Below are 24,705 nucleotides of genomic sequence, written 5' to 3' on the forward strand. Positions count from 1 at the left end.
CGGTGGCGCCGTCCATGTTTCTATCCTTACCCTTTGACTATATAACCTATAACCTATAATCGTTCCATTTTAGTTGGTAAGATTCACACAAGGCACCACTAGATGTTGGCCTCAGCCTTGAAGTTAGCAACTATCAGATCTTCGATCATATACAGGGTGTCCCAAAAATGTTGTAACACCTTGAAAGGGGTGGTTCGGGAGGTGATTTGAAACAACTTTTTCCTTAGCGAAAATGTTGTCCGAGGCTTCGTTAAGTAGATATTAACGGAAAACACTGACCAATCAGAGCGTGCGTATACCGTTGGAGCGGCCGCGGTAGCGTATGAGCGCGGCCGCCTATCGCGTAGCCTACGCTCAACCGGCATACTCGCGCTCTGATTGGTCGGGGTTTTCACTTAATATCTCCTTAACGAAACCTCGGACAACATTTTCGCTAAGGAAAAAGTTGTTTGAAATTACCTCCTGAACCACCCCTTTCAAGGTGTTACAACATTTTTGGGACACCCTGTATATACATTGTTATTTACAGATGTTATTTACACTGTTATTTATAGATGATTTTATCTTTGCTTCAAAGCATTTATCTGAAGCCATGTCTATAAGTATATATAGTCGAAGTGTCAGACCATGGTTATAAGCTTTGAATATATAAATATACTCGAAGGTTATAATTGGTTATAACCTTATAATAGTCAAAGGGTTATATCCATAAGATATTTGAATCATAAAAAAAGAAACAAGCGACGGTCACGAATCACAAAGTCGCGTCGCGGTAATCAGTGAAGAAAATTTCTATATCAGAGTAGAAAATTTATCACCGATTATTCGAATGAGTAATAAAATAGTCATTGATTTCCATCGATTTTCACTGATTGTCACACTGTGACTTGGGACAGTGGACCTGTAAAATTTCGGTTTGCAATGCTGTGTGAAGGGAAAACCAGCAAAACACTGTACACATTTAAAGAAGTCGTTGCATAAACCACGCTGCACTGGTACCATGTGGGTACGGTGTGATATGTCATATGTGCGCGAATGTCTCGATCAGTCATTTAAAATATTTTAATATAAAGTAGATCAAAATGTTCGGCAACGTGAGAAATTCTATTATATTTCAGATTAGGAAATATGGTGAGAATTGAAATGAAATATAGCGATAAACGATAGGTTATGCTTATATTATTATTAGGTATTATTAGGTAGATGTAAATTTGGAATTTCTATACTAATTTCAACGTTAATCGTAATTGTAGGACAACGAACGTATATTCGGCACTCGATCGGTAAATTTACAAATAATTTAAATCAACGACGAGCCGAGGAATCGTCGACGGTTCTTTGTCGATCGTGTGGACAACCAACAGCGTTAACGCATCCTCATCTGATGAAAGACGGAGAAGTTGTACCAGGTATTCAGCTGAATGAGTTCAAAAGAAGACGAAGTAAATTGATGGAAAGTATTCATTCTCAAGCTCATGCTGCGAACCCTGGCAAACCGCATATCGTCGTTATTCCATCGGCCTCTAAAGTGTACATATCCGATAGAATACCGTACGTTTTCCGACAAAATACAGACTTTTTATATTTCACTGGTTGTCAAGAACCCGACAGTATTTTGGTAATTACAGCAAAAAATGAAAATTTTGTAACAACGCTATTTGTAAGACCGCAAGACGAACATTCCGAATTGTGGGATGGTCCTAGAACTGGAGTCGAAGGAGCACCGAAAATGTTCGACGTCGATTTGGCTCTTCCTGTATCAGAGTTTGAACAATTCTTTATATCATTTACAAATGAAAACAAGAAGAGTATAATTTGGTACGACAATGTCGATACGATACAGCCAAGCCTGAATAGGAGATTACTTGAATTAATTAAAATAACAGACAGTCAACGATTTGTCTCCCCGATAAGTCTAATACATAAGATTCGATTGATTAAATCGCAATCTGAAATTGAATTAATGAAAAAAAGCTGCGAGATTGTTTCAGCAGCTATATCTAGAACGATAGAAATGTCGAAACCGGGTTTGAGCGAGCATCACCTATTCGCAACTGTAGATTACGAATGTCGTATGAACGGTGCTGAATTCTTGGCGTATCCGCCGGTTGTCGCGGGAGGTAAAAATGCAAATATCATTCACTACGTTACCAACAACCAAATTATTAAAAATGGAGATATGGTTTTGATGGATGCAGGTTTGTCCAATATGTTTATCGACTCAGAATTGTCTGTTTCGTTACGCGCGGAATAATTTTATCTTTTGAACTTTCTTTAGGTTGTGAGTATCATGGTTATTCGTCTGATGTAACCAGAACATGGCCAATCAATGGCACATTTACGCAGGAACAAAAAGTTTTATACGAGATTATACTAGATATTCAAAATATTTTAATCGACAGATTGAAAGAAATGCCTCGTTTAGATCAATTATTTCAAGATATGTGCTCTTTGTTAAGCGAAAGGTTACAAGAAATTGGATTAATACCAAAACATTTGAACGGGAATAACTTACTGTCCGCTGCTTATACTTATTGCCCGCATCACGTTAGCCATTACTTGGGAATGGATGTTCATGACACAGGAAAAATTTCCAGAAATATAAAACTACAGCCAGGAATGATAGTGACCGTAGAACCCGGTACGATATTATCGAAAATACTTTATCTGTAACTTTTCAAGTAATTGTTTTATTTTATTTCTTACAGGTATATACGTGGATCATAAAAATCAATTTGCGCCACCACAATTTCATGGTTTAGGTATTCGTATCGAAGATGACGTTTTAATAACGGAGAATGGTCCGGTAATTTTAACGGAAAGTTGTCCAAAAGGAATCGCTGAAATAGAAGCCTTGGCGAGTCAAAATCAATAATAACGACAGAAATAAAAATACCGTGTACATATTTATCGGTTCGTTTATCTAATATTACGATATATCGGCGTAATTAACGAAATAATAGCTTCATTTTACTTCAGATTTACAAATAACATATTAAAATCGATTATGAACAAAATTGTATAAATTCTTGTTATTCGAAAAATCGTTGAATCTGACATAAATGAATATTTTATATACTTTTAATCGGTAAAGAACAGCTAAGAGAAACGATAACAACAAACATACGCAACAGATCTAGAATGCGGATATTTCAAATTAACGGGTATACGCGCTGTACTTACACTTTTAACGTACATTCATCGATGGACTTACACTTTTTAGATATCAAGATTTCTTAGCTGAACATCAGCTTGCTTTAAGGCGATAAAATTTTCTAATTGCTTTACCCGTAGACGCGACCAAACCAGATGATCGTGCAGTGCATGAATTTGAGCCGCTGCAAGGGCTGCACTTTCGGGATAGACGACTGTGGTACATCCAATTCCTAAGAATAAAATGAACTTAATAGTATATTTAACATTTACTACAATTATAATCAAAAATACTTTGAAAATTACCCGAAGGTACATTAATCGACGACCATAAATCTTGTGAAATATTTTCTGGTTTGCAAGGTGGACAATTAATAACAGGGAATGGCGTGTTTCCGGATAATACTGGACCTAATCCGTTACTTCTTCCTGCCACAGCTATTAGCACCACCTAAAAAATAAAAGACTCATCACCTCATATGTTTATAATCGATTGGTTTTGCGACACGTTCGAGCGATATGTGCAGGTCGTCGTAAACTCAACGCAACTGTTAGGGGAAATTCTCTAGTCACTGTTATTCGTATTCTTTTAAAGGTAAACATATCTTTTTTACAATGTAAAAAAGAACCATGACGACTTATGTTATACGAACAAAAATTATATGAAATAGTTAACGATTTATTTATTTTTGACGCTACAAATACCTTTTCGCCGCTACCTTCGTACTCTGCAAGAATACGCAATGTTTCTTGCGTAGCTTTGTGGGCACTGCTCACACGAAGCTGAACCCTTAGACCTAAAGTTTTGGCATGTTTCGCTATCTTTTTACAATGCTCCTCATCGGATGGTGAACCCATTAAAATAACGACAAGGCTACTTTGCGGTGGGATAAGGTAGTCGAGTTGATCAGCCACCCATTTAAAATTGCGTTTTACAACATCCAAATCTTCTTGAGTTACCGTAGTTAAATTTCTATACACCTGATGCAAAAAATGTCATACTAAAGTAAACAAATTATATCATATTATAATATATAAATTAATTTTATCGAGTACTTGTTTATCTTTCATCAGCCTTTTATCCCCAGATGGCCAAAGCCTCCAAGAGTCGCTATCAATTATGTCTGATACCATAATTTCACCATTCGCATCCACGCCAAACTCTATTTTCATATCTATAAGAGCACAGTCTCTGGTTGCCCATGCTCTTTCCAAAATTTCGAAAACAACAAGAGTTGTACGTTGCATAACGTCAAATTCATCTTTTCCTATTGTAATTCCATTCAACTTAAAACCTGCAGAAATAATTTGTTCCTCTGACCATTGAGGATCGTGATTAGCGTCATCTTTAAAGAATGTTTCTTGTAACGGGGGATTAAACCTGTATCCTTCAGGAACTCCTGCGTGACAATATAAATAAATAGACAAATGATTCTATAGAATTGAGGATTTCTATTAGATTTGTATACCTGGATGTCTCCGTAAAAAACTGCCGGTAGCTAATCTTCTAGTAACCCATTCTATCGGTACCATTTGGCATTTTCTTGCAACAAAAGTGGTATCGCTAACTAGATTAACAAAGGCAGTTTTTACTCCAGCTTCGTTTAATAGTTGAAAAACTTTAGCTGTAGTAGCTGTACTAATAGCTGCTTTGCCTTTCAGCTCGTGAGATTTTACACCGTCTCCGGCAGTTATACGATCCTTGCTTTCTAGCAGGCATAACGTAGGGTCATTTAAAAGTTCATAAACCTTCTTAGTCTTTCCTTCGATGATCAATTTTCCACATTTGTATTCTAACGGACCAGACAGTGAATAATTTAAATTAAAATTATTCCGTTTCTATTGTAGCACAGATCGGGATATAATTGCGAACTTATACTAAAAATGATCAAACAATGATATAATAATATATGCCAATAGTACACGTGAATCGTTTGGGCAGGTGTAGGAATGTCTATGTATTTGAAATAATGTAATTGTATAACAAAAATCATTTTACCCTGTTTTTTTTATAAATGAAGAGACTGGTATCAAAATAATTAATCCGTTACTTACCAGTCATGTTTCCTCTTATCCGGTCACTTCACGAATGTCGCAGTCGAATGTCTTCTTGTATGATCGTTGAACAAGTCTTTAACGATCCCCACTTTTAAAATTCTACTTCGTTTGATTGGCGTAAATTTATAAAATATCTCAACACGGGTTAAATTGCGTATCTGTAGACCGCGCGTATCATATAAATAAAAATTCACGAAAAATCATAAAAACATGATGCATCGACCCCAACAATTTCAAATATTAAAAAAGAAGCAACGACAAAATTTCATTAACTTCTGTATAATTCTACAAATGATCAGACGATAAAACGTATTTATTACAGCTTCCTTCGAATTTCATATATTTTACGAGAATATTAGTCGACATAATTGAAACTGAAAATAACAGAATGACAAAAGTAGTACAACAGAAGTTATAATTCTACGAAGGAGCAGCAACAACTTCGATTTCATAAATAATATTTTTGTCGTTATATAATCATAAATCGATGTGTAATGTGTTTACAGAAAATATAGACTACGATCGATTTTTCAATGGGAACAAAAAAAAAAATCAATCAATCGATGGTCGAATATAAATCAGTGATCGTTGAAATAAGTTTGGTCGTGCATACACAGTAACATATACAATTGAACATAGTAGATTGTAAGTACATAATTTTTTGCAAATCTTCCGCAAATGGTATTTGTTTTTGTAATTAGTTTAAGCAAGCAATCGAGGAATTTAAAAATAAGATAATAGCTAAAGAAGCTAACCCCTCCAGTCAAAAGCAGGTTTCCATTGGTTAAAGCATTCATTCGTGCTACGGAAGCCAGTCGAGAGGCATATTTCATGTGAACTCTTTCGTGCTGACAGCAGAACAACACAACACGAACGTTCAAACGTTTGACGCACGTGGTATGTACGATATGAATGCTTTGAAATTCGCATATTTAAACGAGAGAATGCTCGAAAATAATCATCGAGTCCTATGAAGCATACGTTCTAAGGAAAATGCGATGAAGAATGTTCGTTTTGAAGAAATAGAGCTTGAAGAGCATATATGTAACATAGTTTTCATATTCAGTACGAGGCCGCCAAGAATCTCATTCAACAAGTCGGTACAGTCTCCAACAAAAAGATTAGGATTCCGATACAATCCCAACAGCTAACGTTATTTAATCAATCAAACTTCAAATACATTAGTAAAATTATGATCATCGTCGAATGAAAGTTTACCTCCCTGCCGAATTCTCTGCATTTTATGTGTAGTTTATTCCCTTTGAAGGAATTATTGTTTGAATCCACATTACAGTTGCGCGCGTGCGTACATGTGCTCCTATTTTATTGAAAAGAATGAATTGTTAGCAATAGTTTTAACTGAAATTGCTAAGAACGTGAAGCCAGAACAACTATTTAATAACGTAGTGTTGTTTAATCACACGGAATACCAGTATTTTGTTAGAACAAGATCCACAATATTGTATCGCTTTACAAGAGTAGCTTACAAGTACAAATGTTTTCCATGCATACCGATGTCAATGTGGTACAATGACGAAATCAGTTGTGAAATACTGATTAAGCAAGTATACAGAAAAAATATAGTAGCAACATTGAAAGCGGAGTTCTATCAGCTCGGCAGGGGTCAATAGTTTACAAGAACACTACTGATAATTCAGAAGAAATCTCGAGGGGGTCTGGTACATGTTTTGCTATATAAGAATAATAATATTGTTTATTTTCTCCAATAATTGCATATGTACATTGAAAAATACAATTTGTAAATTCCAAAAGAAAACTGATTTTTGTATGTACCATTGATAGTATAGTTTCGAATTTGATATAAATTTTGGATAAACTATTAACAAGTAAATGGTTTTCAGACCGAAATGGAAACGTCTCGTAACATGCAAGCAGAGTCCTGGCCTCGAGTAATGTCTAAAGTGAATATAAAAGGCAAAAGATCGCATCCTAAAGGAGAGACTAAGGGTCCAGGAATGTCTGGTCTGACACACGAATGTGGAGTCTTTGGATGCATAGCTGCCGGTGATTGGCCATCTCAAATCGATGTTGGTCAAGTTATTTGTTTAGGTAAATTAGACTAAATTTGATGTTACTTTTCTCTCTAAAAATTATCGAGTACTTCTGACGGATAACGTATTTATAGGTTTGGTTGCCCTACAGCATAGGGGTCAAGAAAGTGCTGGTATTGTCACCAGCGAGGGTGTTTGCTCGAAATCCTTCCATGTTCACAAGGGTATGGGAATGATTAATAACATTTTTAACGATGAAAATATGAAGAAACTCCGTGGAAATCTTGGAATTGGTCATACTAGATATAGCACAAGCGCGGCAAGCGAAGAAGTTAATTGCCAACCATTTGTTGTTCACACTGCGCATGGAGCATTAGCAGTTGCTCATAACGGAGAACTCGTGAATACAGAATCGCTAAGAAAGATGGTAACGATGTATATTAGAGATCGATGTTGTTATTTTCATTTGGGGTTGTTACTAATACTTTTTGATTGGTTATATTAGGTATTAGGTCGAGGGGTTGGCCTATCGACATTCTCGGACTCGGAGTTAATAACGCAAGCTCTGTGTTTGAACCCTCCCGAAGGTGAAGTTAACGGTCCGGATTGGCCTGCGCGTATAAAGCATCTCATGCAATTAGCACCGTTATCGTATTCGTTAGTAATTATGCAAAGGGATAAGATATACGGTGTTAGAGATCCTTATGGAAATCGTCCGTTATGCCTTGGAAAAATTGTACCAATAGGTAACTTAGGTATGTAATCAGTTTTTAAAAGGTAAACACAATAATAGCGTTATAGTGAAGTTTTATGTAGCGTAATATTTTCATGTAGCAGGAAATGAATCGGATGATGACGACGATGCCGATGGTTGGGTTATTTCGTCTGAATCGTGTGGCTTTTTAAGTATCGGAGCACGATATGTACGCGAGGTATTTCCTGGAGAAATTGTAGAATTGACGCGTGAGGGTATTAAGACTATAGATATCGTTGATAGACCAGATAAAAAGCCACAAGCCTTTTGTATCTTTGAATATGTTTATTTTGCACGCAGCGACAGTATTTTTGAAGGTAAATTAAACTATAATATTACGATAAGTATATGATTCTTTTTAACCAAGTTTTTTACAGAAACTTACTATTACAGGACAAATGGTTTATTCTGTTCGCATGCAATGTGGACGAGAGCTTGCTTTAGAATGTCCAGTGGAAGCAGATATAGTTAGTTCTGTACCTGAATCTGGAACAGCAGCAGCGCATGGCTATGCTAGACAGGTAAAAATACTAAATCTATCTTCGAATTGTTAATTTCAAGAATAAGCTTGAAAAGGAAAAAAGTAGCGTTGAAGAAATATTTTTAATCTACAGTCTCAAATACCTTTCGCGGAAGTATTGTGCAAGAATAGATATGTTGGTAGAACATTCATCCAACCTAGTACGCGACTTAGACAACTCGGCGTAGCAAAAAAGTTTGGAGCTCTATCGGAAAACGTGAAAGGAAGAAAGTTAATTCTTATCGATGATTCGATTGTTAGAGGAAACACTATCGGACCAATTATCAAGTTACTTCGTGATGCAGGAGCAAAGGAAGCAAGTATCTTTTCTAAATCAATTTTAATTTTGTATTTTAGAGAATGTAAAGACATGTAAAAGAACAATTGACATCTAAATGTATCTTTACAGGTTCATATTAGAATAGCTTCACCTCCGTTAAAATATCCATGCTATATGGGTATTAATATACCGACAAGGGAGGAACTAATCGCAAATAAATTAGATAACGTAAAACTAGCAAAACATGTTGGAGCTGACAGTTTAACGTACCTTTCAGTGGATGGACTTGTTAAGGCTGTAAGGTTTGGTATGGATAATCGAGAAAGCAGTTACATTGGTCACTGTACTGCTTGTTTGACCGGAGACTATCCCGACGAACTTCCCGGTGATTTGGATTGGTGAAAAAATGAACCGTACATATAAATCTATAGACAGTGGACCATACATTATTAAACCATGTATTATCAATGTTGTCTATTTTAATATCAACACCAAAGCCACTTAACAAGATCTAATTTAATGTAATTTAAAATTTAGTTGTACACATCAACTACAAATCGATTGTTCATTGTTGTGTAATTTAAAAATATAGTTCAGTATTTAAAAAATAAGTTACATAAATAAGGTACGCGTAATACTAAAATAGTCTCAAAATATTGCGATGCATACCAGTCGCTTGGTTGACACAATTTTATTAAAAAGTATTGTCTGTAGCATTTTCAATAAAGGAAGCAAAAATTGTTCACTTTACAAAAGAATTTAATTAAAAGAATACATACAAAAAAGTAAATAAATTTACATTTAATAACCATTAGAATTTGTCCATGTGACATTAATTAAGAAAATATTAATAGATGAGGTATGAAAAAAATAAAAATTGTTGGCAAGTAAAACTAATACATACATTTGGATATAAAAATTTAGTGAACGTACATTTATATTAATCTTTGGTTGCGTTTGTATGTTCTTTTGCCATTGCTTTCAACTTTTCCAAAATCTCTTTCATCTTTGCTTCTCGCTTAAGTAGTTTTACAGTTTTGCAATTAGTAGAATCTGCTTGATTAATTTCCGCTTCAGACTTTTCAATTAACTTAGCTTCATGCTCGTCAATTAACGCTTCATTTTCATCTTTTGCAATATCTAACGTATCTAAAGTTTCAGTATTATCAGATCTATTCATTTCATCCAATGTCTCTTTCATATTTAAAGATTCTCTATCTTTTTTATCAAGCGATATATTTTTATCTTTTAACGAGATTTGTGTTTTTTTATTTTTTATTCTTTGTATAGCTTTGCCAGTGTTTTTCTTTCGAAATGTCCTAGTTTTATACGCCTTTACGGATCTAACTGAGGAACTACCACCATCTTTTACGATCGATGATTCAGATTCTAATAAATTCTCAAGTTCCTTGAGATTTTTCTCGCAACTATCTTCAGCTGTATCTATAGTTTCATTGGCAATTCCTTTAGGAAACTTAAATTTAGAGTAGAGCTCGTCATCGCAATAACTCGACTCTTCTTCCGATCGATAGCGAACGTCTTCGGGTTCGTTTGTTTTATCGAGTTCTTCTTTGTGTCTATACACGGCGAAAGGATTATCTTCGTCGGATTCAGATTCTAATGTTAAACCTTGAGATTTTTTCTGTTGTCTTATTCGTTGTTTTTCTAAATACGATTGCAATGCATGTAATCTATTGTTGCGCAAAGTCTTCCAAAAAGAAAGAGCTATAAAACAAAAACTATTTTATAGTTTCAACCAAATTTTATTATTTGTATAAAAATATAAATTTTATTAGAAATATAGTCCTTTTGGCTTAAAAAAAATTAATAGCCAGTTATACCTTCTGTTTGATATCGACCAGGTACTCCAGCCTCTTTAACCGTATTCAAATTAGGAATACATTTAGGATGCTTAGAATCACCGAGAACTTCAGTTCTAGGTTTTAGAAAAATTCTTTGCATCTTTAGAAACTTTCTAGTTTTACCAAAATATTTTAAATTCGAGGGGACATCGAAGACAGGATCTTCTACCGTGGAATTGTCACTCTTCATAAAAAACATATAAGTACCGCAAACATCTTCATAAGTACCTTCATAAAACTAAAATTATCAACATTATCAGTACATCGTACCAGAATGCTTTTATTTTATGTATGTATAAAATATATAAAATATGTAAATATGCATTATATAATTACTTTCCCATTGATTTGCATTATCGGATGATCTGTGTCTATACCAATCATATCCAATTGCAATTGTTCTTCGCTAAATACATTATCGTCGACGAGTCCTTCAAATTCCACGTATACAAGAATTTCTTCCTCATCTTCGGGTACTTCGCTATCGGACCCCATTTATTTCAACTGTCACTTGCAATCGTTATTATTATTCCTTTCTGAAAATCCATGCATTACCTGATACATCATGAAGTTTTCGAAAGGTACATCTATACTTCTGTTTCTTGTCTTTGGATAATAATCACTAATTTAACGTTTCGTTTTGTATTTGTTGTACAATTTTGTATGTGTTTGGTACAAGTGCAGCACAACAACTGTAGGCAACTGCAGCCAATTGCAGATGATTGCAGATTGCAGTACAGTTGAGTACAGTCTGTGCAGTCAGTACAGTATCGTTACCTTATCGAATAAAACGCGGTAAAATTTATCCATCTAACTTTACAATTGTATTGTTGTGTAAAATAACAATCTTATCAGAACATTTTAAATGGTACGTAACACATATATTTATATTATTCTCTCTATTATGTTTTTATAAAATAGTTACATATTTTTTATTCTCAGCAATTTACAAATGAAAGTAATTATTGAGATATATGAAACCAAATTGAATTGAAACTGTATGTATATTTGTTAAGTAGATTCTGTTATCAAACTGTTTTTAGATTTACAAATGATACAATAGTTGTTCGTTAAATTATATTATCCACGTGTTCGGTAGATGTACCAATAATAAAATTTTTAGGTTAGTTGTGCATAATCATAATCGAGTTTCTTGATCGTTGTAAAATAATATTGTTAAGTATTTGATTTTCTGAATGGATTATTTAAAGGTTTACCATTAATATAATATAGAATTATGATTACATTTATTAATTACATATATTTTGCTTCGTGTACCGAATAAAATATTTTTCAATGTTCAATATGTGTAGGTTAAACGATGGTGAGACATAATAATCAATTGCCGGAAAATCTTCCACAACTGCAAAATCTTATCAAACGGGATCCAGAGTCTTACAAGGAAGAAGTAAGTCATTTATCGTAATATTTTATATAGTTTTTTTGTATTATTATTGTAAATTAATTTACATTCGTATAGTTTCGTTACATGTATATTTTCTTACAGTTTCTTCAACAACAACACCATTATAAGTCTACTTTGGAGGTGTTTTGTCTATCGCCTAACAAATTCAACAAGAGTCTCGATGAAATAGTCACCTTCTTGGCACAGGTAAATATTTTAGCTTTACAAAAAAAAAGTATACATAACCCATATCGTTCTCATCTTACGAGATCCTAAAATACTAGAAGATAAGGTCTTTCTCTTCCAGGTATAATAAGCAAAATATACGAGTAAAAGTCTCGGCAAGCAGTTGCCACATAATAACATTGTTACTATTGTCTACTATTAAGGAATTTTTAAGAATAGTAAACATGGAAAAATATTTGCAATCCATAGAAGGGAAGATTCTGTGTCGGGAAAGCGTTATAAATCAACTTTATTCGTTGATTGGTTACTCGGATGAACCGATGCCTTATAGTATATTTGTTTATGGTCATGTAGCTACCGGAAAGTCTTTAGTAGTAGAAAATATGCTTTCGTACTTAAAATACAATACCGCTATAATTAACTGTATCGAACACGTGAATAGTAAACACATATTTAATTATATTTTGAGCGATCTTGCGAGCAATACCAAATTGGAACATAGATGCGACAATATTATAGATTTTATAATTAGTCTTAAAGAAGTTTCGTTGAAGGATAGTCGCCCGATTGTTATAGTATTCGATAAATGTGAGAAATTAAGGGACAACAATGCTAATTTATTACCTACATTCTCCAGATTGAAAGAGCTATCGGATGTTAATGTCTGTGTAATATTTATAAGTGGCATAGTATGGGAAAAGTTTCGCGTAAAAGTCGGTATGTACGAACCGATTAAAGTTCATTTTCCACAATACGTGAGAAATGAATTCGCCGAAATATTACTTTCGTGCAAGTCGTGCAATTACGAAGACACGTTTTACAAAAACTACTTAAACTTATTTCTTTCTGTATTCTTTCGGTTCTGCAGAGATCTTAACGAACTTAACTACATGGCCAAGCTAAATTTTTCTAAATATGTACAACCCATAGAAACCGATGGAATTAAGGAAGTTGACACTGCTATACTGTGGAGAAATATTTCTGCAGTTTTTAAGGCAAATTTAGAAGTTATTTATCTACGAGTTTCATGTGAAGATTTTGCAAGAAATAATCAGTTTTCTAATGAAATTGAATCGACAACTAAATTGGCGTTAAGTTTTGAATTACCGTATTATGCAAAATACATACTGATCGCTTCGTATCTTGCTTCGTATAATCCCGCAAAAGAAGATAAACATTTGTTTGCAAAACAAAAAATGAAGAAGAAAAGAAAAACTATTAGTAAAAAGAACGTGACAAAATTAAGCATCCAGAATGGGCCATCGAATTTTCCAGTATCTAGAATGCTCGCAATTTTTTGCGCAATTCTCGATGAAAAAGTCGATATAAATGCCAGTTTACTTGCACAAATTCCATCGATGTGTCAACTTGGTTTATTAACTACCGTGGGAAATTATAACTTGGATGAACCTAAACTTAAGTGTTGCGTATCCTACGATTTCATTCTGGTTATAGCTAAGACTGTTGGATTCGGTATTCAGAATTACATATACAATATTATGCATTAAATTAAGAATACTTTTGATCAAACATTTATTGTATAAATAAGTTATTAGCGTGCAAATTATTATTCACTTTTGTATCTATTTATTGATTTTTAACAAATAAAAAGTTACAATTTGTAAATACTTTTTTTTTTTTTTGATTGAGCGATTGTAGAATAATTTTATTATTTTGATACAGGTGGCACACTGTTATCCAAATGCTTTAGAATCATTTCCCCAGGAAATTATCGATGTACTACAGGCATATAATGCGGTGCTTGACAATGAAATGCGATTAGTAAGTGTAGAGCTAAACAAACTATTACCAGATTTAGCTATTTGTTTCTGAATTATACTAATCGGTCTTTTTTTGTAGACATTTTGCAAAGCCTTGATTCAGCTTCGTAACAAATCTCTTTTGGAACCCACTGTACTTCTTAGTTTATTCTTTCAACTCTTAAGATGCCAGGATAAAAATCTGCGACAATTTCTTCAAGCGCATATTATCGCTGACATTAAAAATGTTAATGCTAAACAAAAGAATGCAAAGCTTAATACAACTCTTCAAAACTTTATGTTTTCCATGTTGAAAGATTCTAATGTTAGAGCCGCAAAAATGTCTGCAGATATTATGATCGAATTGTACAATAAAAATATTTGGAACGATGCGAAAACCGTAAATGTTCTAGCAACAGGATGTTTTGCTAAAACAACAAAAGTTATGGTCGCTTGCTTAAAGTTCTTTGTAGGAACAACTTTGATAGAAGAAAAAGATGACGATAGCGATAGCGATAGCGAGCCAAACATTAAAGAAATTGTAATGGCTAATAGAGTAAATAAAAAGACAAAGAAACGCGAGAAACAATTAGCGAAAGCGAAGCAGTTGTTGGCGGTAAGTCAGATCAAGGTAACAATGTTACATTACTCTTCTAATGCATATTTAACTTTTAATATTATAGAAGTCTAAAAAGAAAGCTTCGAAAGCGCCAGGATTTAATTTCTCAGCGTTACATTTGATTCACGATCCGCAAGGCTTTGCGGAGAAACTGTTTAAACAATTGGAAAAAAATAACGATAGATTTGAAATTAAACTGCTAACTTTAGATGTAATCTCTAGACTTATCGGTTTGCATAATTTATTTCTATTAAACTTTTATCCGTACCTACAAAGATTTCTACAACCACATCAAAGAGGTAAATTTGTTTATTATAGAAGTATTGTTGTTATTATTAGAATTAAGTAAACTATAATAATTGGTCAACTGTAATGGACTTAGAGGTAACAAAACTTTTACAATTCGTCGCCCAGTCATCTCACGAGCTCGTACCTCCTGATGTATTGGAACCTGTTTTGAAAACTCTGGCAAACAATTTTGTTACGGAACGAAATTCTGCCGACGTTATGGCTATTGGGTATGTTGTAGCAAGCAAAGTAGCGGCGAGTTGATAGTTTTAGAAAAAAACTTAGTTCATTTCATATAAATTACTAATTGCAGTTTGAATGCCATTCGAGAAATATGCGTGCGGTGTCCTTTGGTCATGAATGCAGATTTATTGCAAGATTTAGCACGATACAAGCATTACAAAGAACGTAGCGTAATGATGGCTGCACGTTCTTTGATTGGTTTATTTAGATCTACGATACCAGAGCTACTACATAAAAAGGACAGAGGACGGCCTACAGAGGCAACTATTACTTTGGCAGTTCCAAAATATGGACAAATATCTGCCAATGATTTTGTTCCTGGTGCTGAAATTTTGCTTGACAATAAATTAGACAAGTCTGAGGAAACTTTTGAGATTGACTCAGAAAATGACGTGAGTGATGAAACTATCATTAAATAACATACAATTTATTTTTGTTTATGATTGATTGGGTTTGTAAAAAAGACATGGCAATCTTAAAATCTTTGATATAGGATAGCGATGATGAATGGGTTGATGTAAGTCATAGTAGTGACGAAAAGAGCATTGCTGATGACGATGAAAATGACGATGACGATGGTGATGGTGATGGTGATGATAATGATAATGACACTTCTGCATCATTTCAAAAAGAGAAAGATGATGGAGCAAACGAACACGATGAGTCAAAAGCAGAGATTGTAGATACAAGAGAGGTCGACAGTGCACAAAATCAAGAAATAAATAAAAAGATGAGCAAAATTGAACGGAAGAAACTGAAAATGAAAAAGCAGGAGGATTTGAAATTTGAAAAAACACAGGTGGCAACGGCAGAAGAGAAAGGAAAAGCATCCCTGATATCTACGGAACGGTTATTAACCGATGAAGACTTCGTAAAAATAGATATGGCACTCGCAAAGCGACAAGTAACGTATGCTAAACGCGGCACAAAGAGGCCTCACCCAAATGACAACGAACGTAGCGATTTTGTCAAATTAACGGATATTGAAAACATTTATAAAAAACGAAAACACGACAAGCAAGCTCGTATCGAATCTGTAAAGGTTCGTTTTAATTTTATTATACAATTCAATGCGACTGATTCCTCAAATTATAGTTACTTGACCACATAGTTGCGAGAATAGGACAAAATGCAGAAAAATATATATCTTTGTTGATTTACATTTCTGTTTGTTTTCTTTTACAGAAAGGTCAAGAGGGAAGAGAAAGATTTGGTTACAAAGATGGTCGTCAAAATCCGCTTTGTAGTACAACGAATCGCGAAAAGAAGAAAATGAAAGCTTTTCAAATGTTGAAGCACAAAGTAAAAGGAAAAGTAAAACGATCTTTCAAGGAAAAACAGATTGCTTTGAGAAATCATTTATTAAAGCAAAAGAGGATGAAGTAACTACAGATGTGTGAGCATGTGTACGTATGTATAAGTACATGTATGTGTGAGACTGTGTATGTACATAAGAGGGCGAACATTGAATTATATGTAAAATCAAATTATATTGTTTATGAATGTGTTGAATTTAATATTTAGTCCATCTCCTTTCCCCTTACATTATTAGATTTAGTGGTGCCATCTAGCAGTAAAAAAAGGAACTGTTTTCACTAGAAACTTGGCCGTTTTCCCACCGATGGCGTTACTAGATGCACAAAATGAAAGATAACCTATTAAAATATATGCTCATACAAACAATAGTGTGAAACTTTAAATATCAATGTTTCTACAAGTTTCATAAAAATTCATTTAATCTATTTCATTGTAATAAAAAATGGGCTCGTTTAAACGGTTTACATCGAATGGTAAGAGAAAGAAACATTCGAGCTCAAAATTAGTAGAGAAATCACGCAAACAACTGCGTAAAGAAGTCAGGAAGCAAAAGAAAATAAATAGAGCAATTTATTTTCAAAATAAAAGTGAATTTAATGTTTCACGTACGCGTGACGACGAAAATTTAAAGACACGTACAATAGATGAAAATGAGAATAGCGATGACCACACTACTGACAAGACTATTGATTTGCAACAGAAATCTATTAGGAAAAGGAAACAACAGAATTTAGAACGTAGAAAGAATAACAAAAAGAAGGAATTACTTAAGGAAGAAAATTTGAAAGAAGATAAAATCATCAAGAAATTGGAAAAGCAATTGAAACTGAATAAAAGAAAGAAGAAGTCGATCCCTAAATCTTTTGTAGCAGATGGATTGGATTGTATCCTTTTCATTTTATTGAATAACTATGTGTATTCTAATTAACAGCAGTCATTTGGATATGGTTATATTTAGGAAAAGAGTACAAAATATTAATATAATTCAAGGATATTTCTTTAACACGAGTACAGATCTTTTGAATTTTTGTTTAGAAGATGACAGGAAATGCATGGTGGAAACAGAGAGAGAGAAACTAGAAAATGAGATTAATAATGACTTTGAAGAAGATTTGACTATGGCTGTCGAGGGAACTCCAATAGAAAATACACAAGTTGATAACGAATTATATGAGTGCAATGAAAATGAAAACACTAGTAATAGCTCTGCTTCTATAATTGAAGATAATTTAAGCGACAGTAGCGATTTAGAAATAAATAAGGTCGATGATGAGTCTGTAGATACTAATGTTAAAGATGAAGACCTATGGGAAGATATCTATGGAAGAAAAAGGGATAAGGATGGTAATGTTATAAACGAAGTTAAAAGATACTTACCTCCAGCAGCACGAATTAACGTGGATAGCGTTAATATGGATAGTCAAAAATTGTATACTTTAAAAAAACAATTGAAAGGATGTTTAAACAGAGTTGCAGAACATAATATTCATACTATAGCTAATCAGGTAATTATATTTTAAAGCAGAGGTATAAAAATAATGAAATTGTTTAATATATCATTTACATGTTGCAGATAGAAGAAATGTATATGGCTCACAGTCGTTATGATATGAATCATATGTTATTAAATTTGACGTTTGAAGCTTTAGTTGGACGTATACTTACACCTGATCGTCTCATTTGCGAGCATATGATGTTGATCGCTATCCTACATGCTAACGTTGGCGTCGAAGTGGGTGCTCACTTTTTAGAAAAACTCGTTAAAAAATTTGTCGAAACGATGGAAGCGACGCAGGATGTAGAAAACAAGGAACTGGATAACGTGATACTCATGATTGCTCATCTATATAACTTTAAGGTACAACATTCTAATAATGAATCATGAATTAAAATAGACTTTGAACTATGGTTTCTTTTTTTTAATTAAATTTAATACAGGTATACGGACATAAGCTTCTCTATCAGATACTCGATAAACTTATGATTAAATTCACTGAAAAAGAAATCGAATTGATATTGCTTATACTAAAAACAGTAGGATTTCCACTTCGGAAGGATGATCCAATTGCTCTGAAAGAATTTATACAAAATTTACAACAAAAGGCTAGCCAGGGTACTGGAGAGAGGTAAGTTTCAACGGTACTGTTTCAACGGTAAAGGCTACTAGAAATATTTCATTTAAAAAATATTGTTATTATTTAGTTCAAGAGTTAAATATATGTTGGACGTTTTGTTAGCAATAAAGAATAATAACGTTAATAAAATACCGCAATACGATCCGTCGCATGCGGAACATTTGAAGAAGATTATAAAAAGCGTGATACGTAAAGGTAATACTGTAACGCAATTCAATGTGTCTCTAGAGGATTTGTTACGCGGTAAGTGATATTATTTCTTCGCAGTTACAATAGAAAGTTTAGGAGCTTGTATTCAGTTATTTATTATTGTAGCCGATGAAAATGGAAAATGGTGGATCATTGGTTCGGCTTGGTCGGGATCAAACACCGTGGACGATCAGGAAAGAACGAAAGAAAAGAATACGCTTAACTTTGGAAAGAAAATACTGGAACTAGCGCAGAAGCAAAGGATGAATACCTATACAAGGAAAAATATTTTTTGCATTCTTATGACTGCCGAGGACTACTTGGACGCTTTCGAAAAACTTCATCACCTCGGTTTAAAGGATCAGCAAGGAGAAGAAATTATAAATGTTTTAATGCATTGCTGTTTACAGGAAAACAAATTCAATCCTTATTATGCGGTATTGGCCCAAAAACTATGCGAATATAACCGAAAATATCAGGTATAGCTATCCGATTTTCTAATTGCGCACGCTCACGTACGTAGAAGTATTAATTGTCGATAATATTTTAGCTGACCATACAGTACGCTTTATGGGATAAACTGAAAACGCTAGGAACATATGGAAGTAGACAGTTAAATAATCTGGCGCGATTTTTTGCTTATTTATTTATCGAAAAGTGTCTGCCTTTGTCAATTTTAAAAGTAAGTTGGATATTTTACATTACGTTTTATTAAGAATGTATAACGAGTTCTTGTCCAATTTTATTCTAGGTTATCGAATTCACAGAATTAGACAAACAAACCATGAAATTCGTTAGACAAACCATACTAGGTATCCTATTGCACAAAAATGAACAGGCTTGTCTAGACGTGTTTAATAAAATATCCGTTTCCCCTCAGTTACAAACTTTCAGGGAAAGTCTTCGCTTATTTATCAATTGTTTTTTAATTAAAAATATCGATTCGACTGGAATGATGGACGACAAAGAAATTATGTTGAAGAGGAGAGCTGAATTAATAGATAAAATACTAATTTCAGAAGGATCCAAAGTCATATTTTGAAATTAGTAAAATATAATAAATACTCGTCTTTCCTTTCTTTCCTTTCCTCTCTCTCCTTCAGCGTTCAAAAGGGGAAGAGAAACGGGGGCGGGCCCTCCCGGGAGAGTTAAATAGAATAACGTTGAAGAATATTTTACGGTTTATTCAAGTATTATGCAGTTTCGTAATAATAAGAATACATGTAATATGCTTCGATACGTCAACGTTTATATTTCGTTGTTTGTTAATTAAACATTTTCGAATGTTCTCATGCATAACTTGTAAGTACTTTCGTAGTTTGAGTTTAGAGGACCGCTACATCCGTATCCACCGAGTCGATGAATGCGAAGGAAGTCGTCGCAATTGATGACACCGTCTCCGTTACAATCCTATAAGCGAGGAAAACGATTAGATGAAAAGATAATTATACATTTATATGTATTTATTCGAAAACTTACTTGGGCAAATTTATCCATGTAGCCTTGTACAGAACGAGCCGCGCAGTATGGATCGTTCACGCATCGTGAATACGCTAAGTGAAAAAAAAGGAAAAATATTTGTATGAAACAAAAGCTAACACTATCACGTGTGACATGCATCGACTATTCGACATCCACAGCATACTAACCGTCATTGTCCTGATTCGAACCCTGGAGTGTTGGCTTTCCGCTATCGGACCAGTAGCTCCACGTTATACGAAATGGTCCGCAAACGGATTCATCGCAACCCACTGTGACATTGCATCCAGAAGCAGCTTCGCATATGCAACCGAAACAAGTTTTCGATATCGCTACACCACCCCCTGGCAATTGGGTTTGTCCTGTGTAAAAAAAGGGAATTACTCTTAATATTATCGTTCGGTATTTTTCTGAAAAATTACGAGGATTGGGAACGAAAGAGGAAAATAAACGAATGCATAGAGACATTTCACAGAATCGACCAAAACAATGATGAGTATTTTTATTACTATCAGGATCGGGATCTTCTTTTAATATCTCGACTGGATATCCTTGAACTTGTTCGTTACACCTATAGTTTCGATCCTAATATTATGCTTATAGATATTGAAAACCGGATTTCAAGCTAACAAAAAGGACAACCTGAACTATACCGTCTACATACTGTATCTGTAGAATAGACCTACCGTTCGAAACGTTAAAAGCAATCTAAGTCTATAAAAAAAATTGTTACTACACTGAACTGAACTGAACTGAACTAATTTGATAAGAAATAGCAGTCTGATGATATGATAATGTTATTTATAACTAGTTTGAGATACATTGCAATTAAATGGGTATCAAAGATGAACGAAATTTAATTCGACTAAAAGATGAATAAAAACTTTGTGTAAGAATTTATGTATTCGCGACCTTCGTTTGTTCAACGTGCCCTCCATAACAGTGTTTCTCAAACTTTGTTATTGGGTTTCGTGGTGCCCCGTAAATCTTTTTGTTAGACCCATGGCGGGTTGTTCTTTAACAAAAACGCTTGGAATCCTTAAAACTCAACGAATACAAAACTTTATTCTATTTGTTAATTGTTGGTAATCGATTGTTACAGACCATGTGTAAATAGTAAATTGTCTATAACGGATGATTATTCGATCGATTTGATCCGTGATATTCGAGCGAAACGCAATCACAGAGAAATAATATTTTAGGAAAAAATATGTGGAATATATGTTTACTCACCGTAAATTAGGATTACCGGCAATACACACACAACAATAAAAATGTTGGACAAACGGGCCATTTTTCCACTATCTGCGCTTTATATCACGGACGAACAAATTTTCTTGGAACTCGTCGTGTGCTTAATATTTGGGAATTCCCTCGCGATACTTGAAACGGATTCACTGGATGCTCCATCCTTCCGTTCTTTTATATACAAGAGTTGTAGCGAATGCGACAAGTGGGCGGTGAATGTGTACACCGCCTACAGAAGTGGGGACTTAACCAGAGGTCAGTGGCAAGGACTATGTGTTTCTTTCAGGATTGCGATCGAAAAACGAAGAGTCGTATGTTTTGGAGTTTTTGCTACATCGCGAATAAAGAAGAAAGAATTTTGTCCTTTTCTGACTAAATTAATCTATTGTGTAGAAATTTCATGTCAGGATGGAACGAGTCGCACAATTTCGAGCCACGCCATGTATTTTAATGTCGACTTAGCATTCATAGATAACTCAAGGTCACGGCAAGGCAGCTACATAAGAAAGAACCACTCCTTTATAGAGTAAAGAGACTCGCTTCTTTATCTTCCGTTTCTGAAATGTTACATTGTTGGATAGCTTTTATTCGTGAATCGCCAAGTGTCATTTAAACAATCCAAGTTCAGACATGATACAGACATAAGCACAAACCGAACAGGTTTAACATTTCTGAGAACCGTATAACAAGATTCGATTAGATCGAATCTAGTTTCATTCGTTAGTCATGTATCACTCCTATTCACACTTCTTCTGGGTCGCATTCTTTATCCATAATTAATATGGTAATTAACGTAACCGAGGTCAGTTCGAATCTGGTTTCTCGTTTGTCGATCAATGGCCGTCTATTTCTTTATGAAATTTTGTAACCATTAACGGTACACTACGATTAGTTTTGATTTTTTGTAAGCGCTATGTTTATTCAGGATGGGGAGCCTATGCTGAAACTGCATTTTAAACTTAAACGAGAGAACACGACAATGCTGTCGATATAGTTGCTTCTCCTGTACGTATATCTACGGTATTTCCTACCGTAGTTATATGCTATACATTTAAATAATATGGCAAATTAGAAATTCTTAGAAAAGATCAGCGATAGATTACCGATTGCTTGGCATTAAATAGGAAATTATGCATTGAAAAACTAAATAGTTAATAATTAGAAAAACTAAATATATAGATTAAGTCTATATTCATTCAAACTTCATTTAAAATTTAAGAAATCGAAATTCGACGTGTTCCTAATGCCAAGGTAGAAGCATTCAAATAAACACACTGTTTAAAGCTTCGCTAGTATATTACCACTGAAGTTGCATTAGTAATTCTTCAGGATCGTCCAGTAACAAATTATATATACAAACAATGATTATTATTTATTAAGTTTATATTAAAAGTAACGGGCATAAACAGTCATTTATATTTTATTGAACGACTCGATATCAACGGATTGAACTAATTCTTCAAAACTTTCAATTTGTTCCACCAGTAAGTCCACGGATACTTTATCGTCTTCTATGACGCACATTATTCTGAATTTATGAATACCATAACCGACGGCAACCAGTTTAGCTGAAAACATAATCAGTTTTAATTACATATAAAACGTTTGAGACTTTGAAAAGCATTGTTTAAATGGATAAAGAAAAGTCGACTTACAAGCTCCCCAAACTAATCCATCCATTTCGATAGATCTGACAGCATCCTCCATGGCCTTCATGTCTGTATCGTCTCCCCATGGTTTAACATCCAATACGAGACTAGATTTAGCGATAAGCGCCGGTTTCTTAGACTTCTTCTCCGCGTATGCTTTTAATCTTTCCTCTCTGATTCTTACAGCCTCCGCATCTTCCTCTTCGTCCGATCCGAAAAGGTCCACATCATCGTCTTCGTCTTTATCTTTGACTACTTCTACGGTACTAGGGCTGTCGCTACACGAGAGAATAGGTGCTGTTTTTTCCCCCGGAAGTGTCTTCAAATCGTACGATTTGATGTGATTATACCATCGTAAAACATGTGGATTCGAAGATGTAGGGGTTTTCCCTAAAGCTTCTAAAACTGCCACATCTGCTTGAGTAGGTTGCCACCTTGAAAAAATTATGTTTATTAGTCGACTGGCTTACTTAACCCAAAGTGTTTATATTAAAAGAAAGTATTCAGTGAAACATCAAAATTAATCTTTTGGTTAAGTGTCACGAATATGACAATAATCAGAAATAATACGGTGTACTACGAGTATCTGTGTACAATATTTACAAAAATGGAAATGGCAAATTAATAGACAATAGATATTCTTAATAATAAGTGTCACTTTCATTCACATTTTCGATGGACATATGGATCGGTAATTTAAGGTTGAAAACATGTGTAAAAATATTAACCAAACGAACAGATAATCACGACGAAATGTTAAAACGTACCGGCAAAAGAGAAAATGCCAAGCGACATCGAGATTGTCACAACATAAAAGTTTATTTTGTTCGAAGACGTTAACCGATAGAAGAGAAAAGGATAGATTCCTCGAAGATGCCGACAAGTCGAGAACGTGTGTAGCGATCAAATTCCACGATGACAAAAATAGACTTACCCTTCAATATAACTACGATCCGCTAAATAAGAATTCAAATCTTTGACACCTTTATCCGTCTTAAGGTCACCAATAGCCATCGCGAAAATACAGGTGTAAAGAAAGTATTTGATAGGAGCCGACGATAACGAAATACCCTCGGTTTACCCAGACTAGTCGCCGGAAGAGAAAGCTACATGTGGCGAAAAGTTGATGATTCGTTGCTTCGTAGGAACGTGACGTCATTCCGGTACGTTACAACCGGGAAATAAAAAAAAAAAAATAACTAGTTGGCTAAGACATATGTTCTAAATTGCGAAACTGTTTTATCGTTACAATCATTCCAATCGTTGCAATCATTGCAGTCGTTGCAATATCTAACGTCTGCATTCTTAGTCATCGCTTTAACACGAACGTCGTTAAAATATTTTTTATTTGAACATTGAAGAGGTATTTTTCATTTTGTACTACTCCTTCACTTTCCTTGAGGAGAATTTTAATGTTATTGTATGTTACATGCCGATTTTGTTGTAAAATACGTATACGTTTGATATTGTTTGACTTATTATCTATCTACAGATTGTTTCGTATACAGGGTGTCCCAAAAATGTTGTAACACCTTGAAAGAGGTGGTT

General features: G+C 34.2%; 9 protein-coding genes across 17 annotated transcripts; 5 read left to right on the forward strand and 4 right to left on the reverse strand.

Moving 5' to 3' along the window:
• The first annotated feature begins 621 nt into the window (after positions 1 to 621).
• LOC128880711 (xaa-Pro aminopeptidase 3-like) lies at positions 622 to 2,878 on the forward strand. Its single transcript, XM_054131074.1, has 4 exons — positions 622 to 1,131; positions 1,254 to 2,198; positions 2,279 to 2,641; positions 2,709 to 2,878. Exons 1-4 carry the CDS (start codon positions 1,083 to 1,085, stop codon positions 2,873 to 2,875), a joined length of 1,524 nt encoding a protein of 507 aa, XP_053987049.1. The 5' UTR covers positions 622 to 1,082; the 3' UTR covers positions 2,876 to 2,878.
• Positions 2,879 to 2,939: 61 nt separating this feature from the next.
• Positions 2,940 to 9,171, reverse strand: LOC128880713 (bifunctional phosphoribosylaminoimidazole carboxylase/phosphoribosylaminoimidazole succinocarboxamide synthetase). Its single transcript, XM_054131076.1, has 7 exons — positions 9,048 to 9,171; positions 5,209 to 5,369; positions 4,623 to 4,946; positions 4,210 to 4,553; positions 3,859 to 4,134; positions 3,460 to 3,604; positions 2,940 to 3,386 (listed from the first exon to the last, which is right to left on the reverse strand). Exons 2-7 carry the CDS (start codon positions 5,213 to 5,215, stop codon positions 3,220 to 3,222), a joined length of 1,263 nt encoding a protein of 420 aa, XP_053987051.1. The 5' UTR covers positions 5,216 to 5,369; positions 9,048 to 9,171; the 3' UTR covers positions 2,940 to 3,219.
• Positions 5,632 to 9,388, forward strand: LOC128880709 (amidophosphoribosyltransferase-like). Of its 6 annotated transcripts, XM_054131069.1 has the most exons (9): positions 5,633 to 5,856; positions 5,975 to 6,108; positions 7,074 to 7,281; positions 7,358 to 7,650; positions 7,729 to 7,978; positions 8,058 to 8,294; positions 8,371 to 8,498; positions 8,592 to 8,813; positions 8,907 to 9,388. In XM_054131069.1, the coding sequence occupies exons 3-9, from the start codon at positions 7,080 to 7,082 to the stop codon at positions 9,177 to 9,179; spliced, it is 1,605 nt and encodes a 534-aa protein (XP_053987044.1). In that variant the 5' UTR covers positions 5,633 to 5,856; positions 5,975 to 6,108; positions 7,074 to 7,079; the 3' UTR covers positions 9,180 to 9,388. The 6 variants fall into 6 exon arrangements, with proteins under 6 accessions (XP_053987048.1, XP_053987047.1, XP_053987044.1 ...); XM_054131073.1 differs by having other exon boundaries at positions 5,632 to 6,108; positions 8,061 to 8,294; XM_054131072.1 differs by lacking the exon at positions 5,975 to 6,108 and having other exon boundaries at positions 5,632 to 5,856.
• A 127-nt stretch (positions 9,389 to 9,515) lies between these two features.
• LOC128880714 (uncharacterized) lies at positions 9,516 to 11,330 on the reverse strand. Its single transcript, XM_054131078.1, has 3 exons — positions 10,976 to 11,330; positions 10,619 to 10,877; positions 9,516 to 10,502 (listed from the first exon to the last, which is right to left on the reverse strand). Exons 1-3 carry the CDS (start codon positions 11,132 to 11,134, stop codon positions 9,718 to 9,720), a joined length of 1,203 nt encoding a protein of 400 aa, XP_053987053.1. The 5' UTR covers positions 11,135 to 11,330; the 3' UTR covers positions 9,516 to 9,717.
• Positions 11,331 to 11,368: 38 nt separating this feature from the next.
• Positions 11,369 to 16,643, forward strand: LOC128880707 (protein SDA1 homolog). Of its 4 annotated transcripts, none has more exons than XM_054131062.1 (10): positions 11,369 to 11,507; positions 11,953 to 12,047; positions 12,147 to 12,251; positions 13,914 to 14,012; positions 14,091 to 14,606; positions 14,674 to 14,908; positions 14,992 to 15,127; positions 15,211 to 15,532; positions 15,634 to 16,182; positions 16,326 to 16,643. In XM_054131062.1, exons 2-10 carry the CDS (start codon positions 11,961 to 11,963, stop codon positions 16,524 to 16,526), a joined length of 2,250 nt encoding a protein of 749 aa, XP_053987037.1. In that variant the 5' UTR covers positions 11,369 to 11,507; positions 11,953 to 11,960; the 3' UTR covers positions 16,527 to 16,643. The 4 variants fall into 4 exon arrangements, with proteins under 4 accessions (XP_053987037.1, XP_053987041.1, XP_053987038.1 ...); XM_054131066.1 differs by lacking the exon at positions 11,369 to 11,507 and adding an exon at positions 11,558 to 11,762; XM_054131063.1 differs by lacking the exon at positions 11,369 to 11,507 and adding an exon at positions 11,784 to 11,850.
• LOC128880712 (origin recognition complex subunit 5) lies at positions 12,013 to 13,901 on the forward strand. The gene is made up of 3 exons (XM_054131075.1): positions 12,013 to 12,047; positions 12,147 to 12,251; positions 12,352 to 13,901. Exon 3 carries the CDS (start codon positions 12,455 to 12,457, stop codon positions 13,736 to 13,738), a length of 1,284 nt encoding a protein of 427 aa, XP_053987050.1. The 5' UTR covers positions 12,013 to 12,047; positions 12,147 to 12,251; positions 12,352 to 12,454; the 3' UTR covers positions 13,739 to 13,901.
• Positions 16,644 to 16,761: 118 nt separating the features above from the next.
• On the forward strand, positions 16,762 to 20,069 carry LOC128880706 (nucleolar MIF4G domain-containing protein 1 homolog). Its single transcript, XM_054131061.1, has 8 exons — positions 16,762 to 17,341; positions 17,472 to 17,962; positions 18,031 to 18,315; positions 18,396 to 18,583; positions 18,660 to 18,835; positions 18,908 to 19,260; positions 19,332 to 19,463; positions 19,533 to 20,069. The coding sequence occupies exons 1-8, from the start codon at positions 16,900 to 16,902 to the stop codon at positions 19,821 to 19,823; spliced, it is 2,358 nt and encodes a 785-aa protein (XP_053987036.1). The 5' UTR covers positions 16,762 to 16,899; the 3' UTR covers positions 19,824 to 20,069.
• LOC128880717 (invertebrate-type lysozyme 3-like) lies at positions 19,945 to 21,697 on the reverse strand. The gene is made up of 4 exons (XM_054131081.1): positions 21,494 to 21,697; positions 20,431 to 20,622; positions 20,261 to 20,334; positions 19,945 to 20,191 (listed from the first exon to the last, which is right to left on the reverse strand). The coding sequence occupies exons 1-4, from the start codon at positions 21,552 to 21,554 to the stop codon at positions 20,051 to 20,053; spliced, it is 468 nt and encodes a 155-aa protein (XP_053987056.1). The 5' UTR covers positions 21,555 to 21,697; the 3' UTR covers positions 19,945 to 20,050.
• Positions 21,698 to 22,861: 1,164 nt separating this feature from the next.
• LOC128880715 (elongation factor 1-beta') lies at positions 22,862 to 24,285 on the reverse strand. Its single transcript, XM_054131079.1, has 3 exons — positions 24,092 to 24,285; positions 23,164 to 23,591; positions 22,862 to 23,076 (listed from the first exon to the last, which is right to left on the reverse strand). The coding sequence occupies exons 1-3, from the start codon at positions 24,169 to 24,171 to the stop codon at positions 22,922 to 22,924; spliced, it is 663 nt and encodes a 220-aa protein (XP_053987054.1). The 5' UTR covers positions 24,172 to 24,285; the 3' UTR covers positions 22,862 to 22,921.
• Between the last annotated feature and the right edge of the window lie 420 nt (positions 24,286 to 24,705).

This window comes from Hylaeus volcanicus, chromosome 8, assembly GCF_026283585.1.
Source record: "Hylaeus volcanicus isolate JK05 chromosome 8, UHH_iyHylVolc1.0_haploid, whole genome shotgun sequence".
NCBI lineage: Eukaryota > Metazoa > Arthropoda > Insecta > Hymenoptera > Colletidae > Hylaeus > Hylaeus volcanicus.